This window comes from Lactuca serriola, chromosome 1, assembly GCF_051521515.1.
Source record: "Lactuca serriola cultivar US96UC23 chromosome 1, Lser_US96UC23_V15, whole genome shotgun sequence".
Taxonomy (NCBI): Eukaryota; Viridiplantae; Streptophyta; class Magnoliopsida; order Asterales; family Asteraceae; genus Lactuca; species Lactuca serriola.
The window spans coordinates 98,464,561-98,476,742 of NC_136408.1; the positions used below are offsets into that span (position 1 = coordinate 98,464,561).

At 27.9% G+C, this 12,182-nt stretch overlaps 1 protein-coding gene across 1 annotated transcript; it reads left to right on the forward strand.

Annotated features, from left to right (window-relative positions):
- Nucleotides 1–7,027: 7,027 nt before the first annotated feature.
- On the forward strand, nucleotides 7,028–11,128 carry LOC145059338 (protein FAR1-RELATED SEQUENCE 5-like). The gene is made up of 7 exons (XM_079007199.1): nucleotides 7,028–7,133; nucleotides 7,186–7,329; nucleotides 7,450–7,678; nucleotides 7,786–8,274; nucleotides 8,346–8,604; nucleotides 8,680–8,766; nucleotides 11,102–11,128. The coding sequence occupies exons 1-7, from the start codon at nucleotides 7,028–7,030 to the stop codon at nucleotides 11,126–11,128; spliced, it is 1,341 nt and encodes a 446-aa protein (XP_078863325.1).
- Nucleotides 11,129–12,182: the final 1,054 nt, after the last annotated feature.

The window sequence follows — 12,182 nt, forward strand, 5'->3', positions numbered from 1 at the left end:
TCACTTGCTAAATTTGTTGAATTTTTATTAGTTTGAAGGGTATTAAGGGGTGAATTAGTATATGGTTTTTGAATTATGTATGCTTTAAAGAATTTTTTTATAAGTATTGCTGTTTATTCCATTTTATGGACTATAAATTGTAATTTAATATGGGTAACCAAAATTGGTTGTAATATTATGTTTTGTTTAATTAATAAATGCAATGGGAAATGGTGTTTATGATTTAGAAGCTTGATTTGGCTCAACTACATGGACACAAAATCTATTAAGTTTGTGTCATAAGGATCCTAACGTTGGGTTTTATATGTATTTATACATGAATTTTAGGCAATGAAAGCAATTAATAATAACCATAAGTGTACATGCACCCTAAATCTAGATTTTACTATCATGGTAACCTACTTTTAAAACTACAAGATTAAAGCTATAAAGATGGATATAATTATTAACCTTTAAGCAAAACCGTATTTGCTTCTTGACTACTTATAGATCTCGAATTCCTTGATGCTCTTTGGAAGATCTAGCACACAAAGTAAGAATGTTTCTAAAAGCTCACACGCAATAGACTAAAATCCTAGAAAATCATGGAGAGAGGAGATGGACTATAAGAACCGAATTCTCAACCTATCAAAGGTGTGTGTTTGGATTTCTTAAGGCTATGGGGTTTTTATATAGCTGAGGTAACTTACAAATAAAACTGATTTGAATTAATTATATCATTATGTTTAATCATAATTCAAATATTTTCTTTATCTACTACCAAGAACGATTTCTAGAATGCTTCTAGAGCCTCTTCATAACCGTCCACCCCCTTAGGGATTCAAGAACGTTCCTCTTATGTTTAATAATACGTGTAAATATGTTTATATGAAACTAACTTTGAAAACGTTTCTTAAGATGTAAAAAAAATATATAAAAACGTTTTTCATATATATTTATTATATCTATACATATTGTTTTACACATAAATATATTTTTATATGGATAAATATGTATTTAAAATGTAATCATATTAATAATAACGAATTTAAAAAATAATATTTTTATTTTCGCTTTTAATAAAAAAATAAAAATATAGATTTTTGCAGAAAAGCCTCGATATTCTAGGTCAATTTACAAAAATGTCTTAATATTGTGGGCCAGTTTACGAAATATTCCAAATTAATTTGTTACCGGTTGAACCGACAAAAAACGATCAAAATACAACCTTTTACTATTTACTAGTTTTTAGGATTTTTTTTGTTAAAAAGTTATTTTGGAACTATTTCGTAAACTAAAATATTGATATTTTTCTTAACATTTCCCATATTAAACCCTTTATCAATTAGTTGTTGTGCATTATAAACAAGCAAACTCTAAGAATCCAAGGAAAATCCCAAATGCACTTCAACAAAACCACGATGCATAGATACCATCCCTTGGTAATCCGGAAGTAGAATAAACGAAAACTAAAGGCTGTCCACAATATAACGTGGAGAGCCAGACGTTTGATATTTTAAATATTATACCATAGCTATTAACCATTTATTTTAAATCATGTTTGCAATGAAAAGTTCTTGTTACATTAACTCAATGATAAGTAGTCAAGTAGACACGTGAATGGATAGGCTATTCAAAACTTGCTACCTGTTTTTTAAATAATTTTTTTAAAAATAAAAACAAAGGGGCTTGCAACAGGAAGGGTTTCCGTAAAACACATGCTTCTGATTGTTTGTTTGCGCCCCCATTACTTTCACCCATTATCATATTAAAATATTGAAACATTGTGATACATGTTATTATATATTTTGTATAATTGCATATTTTGATATTTATAATTTTTTTATAAAAATGTTAATATAATAGTTTTCATTTTTTATAATTTAAAAATTAAATTATTGGTATTTCATAAGTTATAAATTTAGTTCTTTATTATATTTTAAAGTTATGTTTGTAGTCCAATATATATATATATATATATATATATATATATATATATATATATATATATATAATTTTCGTTATTAATATTACTTTTTATTTAAACGCTATAAAATTTTAAGATATTTATTGTAATATTATCTCACAAAGTTTATGTTTTTACCATTCATTTAATATGTTTGTACAATTAATTGTAATTGATTTATATTATCTCATATTCCTAATTTATATGGGCGTTACAAATTTTTATTGTATTTATTGTTTTTTTTTTTTGGAAACAACCGATAAATTTATGTCACAAAGTAGAGCAAAAGAAACAAAAATCATACAAAGCACAAAGTAAGGCAAAAGCATACAAAGTAGCAAAAGAAAATTTATAAATGGAGAAAATAATTCATTATCAGACTTTCTTTCTTGTGAATTTCTACAGGGGAAATGAGCTCATCATCATCCAAAATAAAGGCAAGATGCCTAATCAACAATTTGTTCCTTTCCCTAGGCAAAATCTATTTTCTCCATTAACCACTTCTTCAAAAAAACACTCAACTTTTTACCGATATCCTTCAATCATAACTTGTAACCCCTGATGTTTCTCCAATCAAGACATTCAACCCCTTTGTTAAAACTACACATTCTCAAATTCAAAACTTGCTACTTCTAGCGTTGCTTCTAAAGCCCCTTACATTCCTAACCAAATTTTTCAAAGAGATCAAATTCTTGAAGATTTTAAAATTCATAAATTATATCAAGGTTTTCATATTCTCACAAATCATCTATTTGGTCAAGGGAACATCTTTTATGTTGATTCTTACAAAACAAGGGAATACTATCAGACTATTTTGCAAGATTCGAGTTCAGATCGTTTTGTCCAACATTCCAATTCTAAAGAAAGAAATGTTTATTTTATCAAAGCATAAATTATGAAAACCGTTTCTCCTGAAAACTGGGCTGGTAACCTTCATTATGAAAAACCTCTTGTGGGTTTCCCTGCTTATCCCAAATTTTCTTACTATGATTATCAAGAAGCATGGATGAAAGCATTCTTTGTTGGTAACTATTCACACTCTTGGTTTATCTTTTTTCGATATAAATTTTTATTGTGAATATCCAAGATGTTTTATCAATTGGTATAAATACATGAGTCTTCTTCCAAGCTATTTACCTAAAGATATTCATGTTGGGCATCTTAAATTTAAAGAATTATTCATTCAACCTATTCCAGAATTTGAGTATCATTTATAGTTCACAATGTTATTTAAAGTTCCGTGGATCATGTCATGGACTTTTAATTATCAAGAAGCCAAAGATTCTTCTCCTCCATGGCTTAATCGGCAATTCCAAGCAAAATGGTGGGATAAGTTAAATATTTATCAAGCCAATGAGTGAGCTATAATCAAACACTACGAAAAGATATGAATTCAAAAACCAACAATTGAAGCCAAATTTATCAATAGTATGCCTTCTTTTGATACCACCTTGATTGCTAGAATCAGAGACGCTTCCAGTTCTTCCCCTGAAGAACTTCAAAAGTTATTACAAGAAATTTGCCAGACTTCTTCAGTTTTAGACGATTCTCCACGATCTGTCAAAAACGAATTATTCTAAGATGCTTAATATCCCTTTGATGATCCATATGATGAAGACTAATCAATTTCATTTAATTTTGGTGTAATACCTTCAATGTAGGGTAGTTTGTTTCTAACTTTATCAAAAGTGTAGTTTTCAAAACCGGGTGTGTGCTAGACACTGTGTGCGTATACACTACCTATTAAATTCTATTATCAAAACCGTTATCAAGATGATTGCAGATCATTACGCTCTTAATCAGTAATGATATGATGTCAAAAAATTGACGTTGATGAGCATTGATTACAAGAAAATAAGAAACTTTTCAAGATTATCGTTTATAAGAAGACTAGAAACTTTTCAAGAAAGTTACATCCACAAGAAAATGAGAGTTCCCTTGGTCGGCCATTTCATTTTATGACAAATTAATGGCAATCAATAATGTTTCAAGAAATATATGGTAAACTCGCGGTTCCCGGTCTCAAGGTTTCAAGATTATTACAAGACCCCTATAAATAGAAGACTTGTTTCTAGTTATAGGCATTCGAAAATTTTCACTCTCTCAAATGCTTAGTTTATGTCTAGAAAAAGTCCTAGAGTTTCTCTATCTACCTCTCGATGTTCAAAGTCTCTAGATTTCTAGATCATTCTTTCACAAAATGTTTGTACTGATTGTATTCCAAGCCTAATGAAAAAATGTACTATTTAAAGTACTTTATTCAATTCATGTAACCCTACAAAAATTTTGGTTTCATTGTTTCTTTATCATTAAAAAATATATTTTACTATGACTATTTCATTTTGAATTATTATAACGATTAATTCTACAATATTTGATTTATTTTGTCAAAATAATATTAGTTTTAAACAATCAAGTAAACCATATTATTCAAGCTTAATATATATATATATATATATATATATATATATATATATATATATATATAGAGAGAGAGAGAGAGAGAGAGAGAGAGTGAGTTAGGTTCAAATGTTTTTAGCAACTATTGTGTGCATAAATGCACCAATAGGAATTTAGGAATAATAAAATTATTAAAAATTAATATAAGGGTAATTTTGTAACTTTACATCACCTTCCAATTTAAATGCCTATAATCATGGATAAGTAATTGAATCTCCCTTATTTAATCATATCACATATGTTATTTTCTCTGTAAACTTATGTGGCCGTTTGTGTTCATCAACTACACGCCATGGTCACCAAATGATTATGAAAAATTATCCTTCTCCAATGAATCTATATGTTTTTTTTATTGAACTTGTTTTTTTTTTCTTTAATAGATTTTATGCGTTCGATTTTGGATAATTGTTTATTGCAATTAAATTGATTTACATAAAGATGTATGAATTCTATTCGCAATTTGTACTTAATCGATTTTCTTTTCTTTATCTTCCCGATGTGTTAAAAAAAGTATTTTCAATAGATTTAGTTTTCATTTCTTTACATATACTAAAAAGGATCAGAAACATATTATATTAGTTTTTGGTACATATGATTTTTTAGTAGAATGCTTTTGCCATGTTGCTCTCTTGAAACAATATAAATCAGATAAAAGCATCCAAACAATAAAAACTAAATAAACATTATTTGCAGTAAGAATTTGCTCATAGAATAGACTTTTGATTTTGGAATTGTGTTTTTTTCACGTAATTATTTTTTATTAGTTTTACTTATTTATAATAAGAATGAATAATGACATATTCGAATAGTTTTAATTAGTTGTAATTATTAATTATTAATAAAAATGATTTGATTAAATTGACAAGTCTAACCAATGCTAACAATGCTAATCTATGACTAATATATAGTTTGATTGTTGTTTTGTTTTTCTAAACCATTTGAATTGAGTAAAATTATATAAAAAAATACAAAATTCTGAGTTTTGTAGATAATAAGAAGAAAACAAAAGCTAAAAGTTGGTGTGTATTTTTTGTGGTGATGTAAGCAGGAACATGTGTTTCTTTCAAATATTCATGATTCAGATATTTTGTTGGAATTTAATGTATGTTAGGATGATGCATAAATGATGAGGTAACTTATGAAAAAAAAAAAAGATATGTGATACTTTATTCTCAAAGAATGAAGAAAAACAACAATATTCTTTCAGAATTTCAGGATTCAACATCCAATAACAGCAACATTCTTTCAGAATTCAAGAATTCAAGAAGAAAACATGAAGCACGAGAGTATTCTAGCAGAATGTTGTTGTTTTTTAAGAATGTTATTCATTTTTGTTGCTATTCTTTTAGAATATTTATAACTATATTTAAAATGTATAAGACTTTTAGTCTGTAACAATATATATGAATTTGTATTTAAGTTCGGATGTATAAGAATATATATTAGAATGTTTGTTATTTTTCAACATCTTATTCAAGAATTTTGTTTTTCTTCAATAATATTCTATTATAATAAAATTCTGAAAGAGTATATCATCTAACAAAAAATATTCTGATAGAATAAAATCAGTAAACATTGAAATTGAATTAATTAAAAAATTCAGATTTTTTTTAAATTAGGAGAATTAATCATCCCTAAAAATTCGAAAATTTCCTTTTATAAATGTAGTTAATTGTCCAAAATACCCTTTTGCTAAAAATTGTGTGATTATATGGTACATGTTATCCCATTGTAATATCATACACTCTCAAATCATGTCCATTGATTAATTTCATCCGTTGGTCCAGATTTGTGTATTCTGGCACACAATACTTAGTAAAAACAAAATAACCCATTTTTATGGAAACTAATTAAATTCGTTATTAATGTCAACAATAATATTCTTTCAGAATGAATTCATATCTAGAAGAATGAGAGTATATTCTTGTAGAATACACTCTCGTTTTTCATATTCAATGCAACTTTATTGTAGTTTAAGCGAGCGAGTCCTGAAACAAAATACGAACTCATATATAAACACCTAGATACGAATTCATTCTAAAAGAATGTTATTGTTGAGATTAATGATGGATTTAATTAGTTTCCATAAAAAAAATTATAATTATGGATATCATTTAATATACATATAATTATGGAAATCATTTAATATTTATATTTATTTAATTAAATAATTATTTAATTTACAAAATTCCTATTGGTGCATTCTAGCACACAATAAATATAAGAAACAAAATAACCTAGCTATATATATATATATATATATATATATATATATATATAAGTTCATGCGAAAACTTTTTTTTAAGTGAGAACATGAGGACAAATTTCAGCCAATCAATATATATAATTAATTAAATAAAAAAATATATTATTTTACAATAATAATGACAATTTTTGGATTAGTTAATCAAATTTAATGAATCTTTCAAGGAACATCGTATAATTAAGGAACATTTAATATTATTTGTAACAAACATTTATGAAAGTGCCAATCATCATCAATCGTATGTATCAGGCAACTTATTGAAAAATTCCAAGTTTCTAATATCTCTATTTAAAAACCATACTGAATCGGATATTCGGTTGTAGTTTGTTCTGAAAGTTTTTCATAAGAATCCAGTAATGGGTTTGTCATTCCCCAACAATTTTCATGATATAGACGAGATCAATGAAGATGATGAGATCAATGAAGTTGAAACTGCATCAGTTGATGATGAATTTTTGTCAAGTGAGGATGAATTTTTTTTCAACTGATGATGATAATCCATCATTTGAAAAAGTCGACAGGATGGATCACCACAATGAACCGGAGTTCACATTTCCTGAAAATATTTATGAAACAGTTCAACTCCCTAGTATGTTATTGTTTATATTTAATTTCGTTAAAAATGTGTCAAACAAATTCCAAGTTTTGCATATTGTTGGTATACTATAAAAAAAGGATCCAATTTCAGACTCATAGACTTCATTGAAAATTGATATTTCATTTTATTTGAGTTGTTGATTTGTGATTTGTTTTCTGTTATTAACTTGTCCCTTCTTAGATGTTACAGACATTGAATCATGTAAAGAGAGAAAAGGTGATTGCGTTGATCAACAATTGGTAATAGCCGGTAAATCTTATTGGATTCCAACTGTCCCTGATGATCTTAAGCCAATAATAGGCCATAAATATCTATCTGATGATGTAATTGAAGACATGTACAGAAAATATGCATGTGCAACAAGTTTTGATGTTAGAAAGTCAACAAACAAAAAGAAGTGTGGAATTGTGTACATGAAATATCTTCTAGTAACAGGGAAGGTTTCCTTAATATATCTCATGTTGATAGTTTGGAGCCAAAAATAAGTAAAATTAAAAGAAAGGTTGGCACTATTAGAACTGGATGCAACGCGCGTATACGATTTAAAGTTTTCCCTGGAACTACTAAATTGTGGTTATGTGAATTTGAAGAAAAACACAATCATCCACTTATATCAAGAGACAATATGTTGTTTTCACGTCATCATAGGCAGTTGGATGACACTAAAAAATCTTTCATTCTTACAATGTCTAATCAAAATGTTGGTGTAACCATAGCTCACAAGTTGTATACAAGTATTCTTGGTGGATACAATATTGTAGGCAGGCTAATTGACGATTTCAAAAATTACATGAGGGATCTCAAATGCTTTATAGTTGGTAGTGATGCTCAGATGTTAGTGGACAAGTTGAATAACAGAAAAGAGAATGTTAAGAATTTTTCTTTTGAGTATCGAGTTGAGAATAAGCAGTTGAATGCTCTTTTATGGGCAGATGAAACATCCAAGATCAATCATAAAGATTTTGGTGATGTAGTTTCTTTTGATGCTACTTTTCGAACTAACAGGTTGGAAATGATTGTAGTTTAATATTTTTTATTTATTATTAATATATATATTAATTCAAATACTTTTACAGGTACCATATGGTTTTTGTTCCTTTTACTGGAATTGATAATCACAAGAGGTGTGTCACTTTTGGTGCTAGGTTGTTGAGTAGAGAAGACACTGGTTCCTATGAATGGTTGTTGAAATCTTTTCTTAAAGCTTTTGGCAAACAACCATTGTTGGTTTTATCCGACCAAGACCATGAAATGAAGAAATCCATTGAAGTTGTTTTCCGACAATCGATTCATAGGCTTTGCATGTGGCATATCACATCTAAATTGCCATTGAGGGTATTTATTCTTGTCTTAGTGTATTCAACCCAAATTTTAAAAAATATATTATTAATTACAATTACAAATTCCTAGGTATCTTTGAACATAGTTAACAATCCAGAATTTCGTAAAAAGTTCAACTTCTTGATATGGAATTCGAGGCTTGAAGTTGATGATTATGTAAAAAGTTCAATTTATTGGAGACATACGAGTACTCAACCTTTGAAATTTTGTTCCTACCTTCCCTTCTTTACATTTATCCTCACATCCAATTACCCTTTTCCCTTTCACATTATCCCTAACATTATTTTCAACCCTTTTCCTTTTCATTTTGTTATCAATACATTGTTATCATCATAATCAATATTACATTTTACAAACAAATTATACAAGTAAACCTGTTCACATATTAACTATTTTCTGATATCAACGTATTGGATTACTAGAATACCAATTTTGAATATTCAGAAATGAATACACATTCACTTAAGCATCAAATAAATATACAAACTCAATGTTACTCAATACAAAATTTTGACTCCAATCCTACACATTTATACGGGCATATTTGTTCATTCAATACTTATTTTATAATGCCTAAAAGGAAAACATATTTGAATATTCATCAGAGAAAAAAATTTATTAGTTTGAAGCAACTTAGATATTCCATATACCATTTAATCCTTTACGTATTCTATTATTTCCAGTTTAATCATACTAATGATTCTATACACTAATAGATGAATAAATCTACCCTAATCCATAACAAATATCAACAATTTCACACATAATATTAACTCATATAACACCCATTCATACGCACAAAATCATTCACAGTCAAGACCATATGCATGAATGCATGTATTCAGAAATGAATACACATTCATTTAAGCATCAAAAAAATAAACAACTTCAATATTAACATACTCAATACAGAATTTTGACTCCTATACTACATATTCATACGCGCATAATTCTGCATTCGATACTTATTTTATAATCTCAAAGTATGGGTCTAAAAGGAAAACAATTTTGAATATTAATCATAGAAAACAATTTATTAGTCTGAAGCAACTTAGATTTACCATATACCATTTAATCCTTTATGTATTCTATTTTTCCAGTTTAGTCCTAATAATGATTCCATATACTCATGGATGAATAAATCTAACTTAATGCATAACAAATATCAACAATTTCATTGTTAACATGCTCAACTGTCTACGTCCTTCTTAATATATTGCATAATTGTTTACATCCTTCTTAATCATCAACATATATGTTAGTCAACAACTCTATCACATACTCGTTAATTCATATTTGCATATGTTTGCATTCCACATAGCATATTGACTCATATAATACACATCCATACACACAAAACCATTCACAGTCAAGACCAGTTCACTTAACAAGAAAAAAATTGAAACCAAAACCGAATTTCACAAAACCCTGTTATTCAATACCAAATACTTGTCAATCAACAACTGCAATTTTACCGACAATCAAAAAACAAACCCTAATTTCTCAAAAACCCTCAACGAGAAAACCCTAATTACAAATGTACATAACCAAAAAAATATCATTATGTTACCAGATTCAATGTACAAAACGTCGACTAGATCAAGATCGATAACATTGACAGCCGTGTTAGTAAACTTTGATTGAAAATCTAATTGCACCATTCTTGGACTCCTTCTTAATCTCTGTGATATCGATTTACTCATCTTGCTTCAAATTTATAACTTAAAACGATTAACCTAATCTCTTGGAATTTTTGATGAAGATTCTGTGAAGGTCGTTTGACCCAAATGGAAATGATTTGGGTAGATTTTTGCGCGAGGGTTTATCGAGAGTCGTTTCTTATTTGATACAATTACCTTTTTATCATTAGTTGCTGTTACATACTTCTCATTAAAGATGTATAAATCACTGTTGAATTTTGTCACATATAGAAATCACAATAGAATACATATTAATCACGATTGATTAATCTTGACCCTTAAATACAACAAATCTAATGGCTGAAATTTGTCCTCATGTTCTCACTTTAAACTGTGTTCTCACTTGAACGACCCATATATATATATATATATATATATATATATATATATATATATATATATATATATATATATTTGGAAAGTTACTTATGTGACGTAAGTATGCTATTCATTTTCATTTACGATTTCTAAAGTCAAAATGTCTAAAACCAAATCACATTATAATTTTTATAGCATGTAATACAAAATGCAAAATAAGATTGTCTCTAGAAATAGAGATTTATACTCTGGTCATAGCAAAACCACAAATTCATACTTTTTCATCTCAAAAATTTTTGATCAAACGATTTTCTTTATTTATAATTTTAAATTTCAATTACTAAAAAATTTCACAAATGGTCCTTATGATTTTTCCCCATGAAATAGTCCACACGAAACTTTTTCTTGCATGAATGGTCCCTTTGGACGAAACCTTATATGCAAATGGTCTTTATGACTATCTTTGTTAACAGATTATGTTAGATGTTGTGAAATTATGAAAATGGTGGGTTTTCTATGAATCTATACACAAATTTTAATCAACGAAAGCATTCAATAATAATCCTAAGTATACATGCACCATAGATCTATGTTTTACTATCATGGCAACATACTTTTAAAACTATGAATATAAACTATCAAAAGGGATATAATTACGAACAATTAGAGTATAATTGTATATACTATTGATTCCTTGAAGATCTTGAACTCTTGGTTGCTCTCAAAAGGATTTAGCACCCAAAGTAGGAATGTATCTAAAGGATCACACCTAAAAGACTGAAACCCTAGCAAATTTAAAAGAGAGGAGATAGGTTGTTGACAACCGAAAATATCAACCTTGCGAATAGTAGAATCGGGTTTTATGAAGGCTAGATGAGTCTTTATATAGCTAAGGTAACTTGTAGATAAAGTTGATTTGAATTAATTAAATAATCACATATAATCCTAATTCATATCCTTTCTTTATCTTTTACTTGGATCGATTCTGGAAGCCTCCAAGATCTCCTCAAAACTGTACACCCCTTGTGGGGATCCAAAATGTATCCTTTTCTCAATCAATATTCATCCTCTTTACCTTTAAATAAATCCTGATTAATTCTAGTTAATCTCAATTAATTCCAAATTAATTTCAACTAGTTTCTAAATAATTTATTAGCCTGTAATAAATTAATCAACTATTTATCTCACGCTCTTAAATCTTTTTCTAGCTATTTTAACTCTTGACGACAACCCTAAAAGGACTTTCTTATTATTCCTAAAGTTATACCAATTAGCTATGACATTGGACACCTATTTCCAATAGTCTCCCATTTGGACAAGTCATCAACTACTATTAGTCAAATATTCGTCGAATAACCAACACAACGTGCTTTCCACAACAATTGCCAAACTCTGATCTAATCAAAAGTCATCCCTTAGATAAATGATTAGTTATTTATTTGTTTCTAGAAGATATCATTTTGAACTGAGTCATGGATAATGAATCGCCTAACATTTCAACATCCAGTTTATCGATTTCCAATTTATGATAATCAAATCAGACTACTAATTAAA

Coding starts and splice junctions, on each gene's coding strand:
- LOC145059338 (XM_079007199.1), top strand. CDS start 7,028: ATGGGTTTGTCATTCCCCAACAATTTTCATGATATAGACGAGATCAAT. Junction 7,330..7,449: donor CCAAGTTTTGCATATTGTTG/GTATACTATAAA, acceptor GTCCCTTCTTAG/ATGTTACAGACATTGAATCA. Junction 8,275..8,345: donor GCTACTTTTCGAACTAACAG/GTTGGAAATGAT, acceptor ATACTTTTACAG/GTACCATATGGTTTTTGTTC.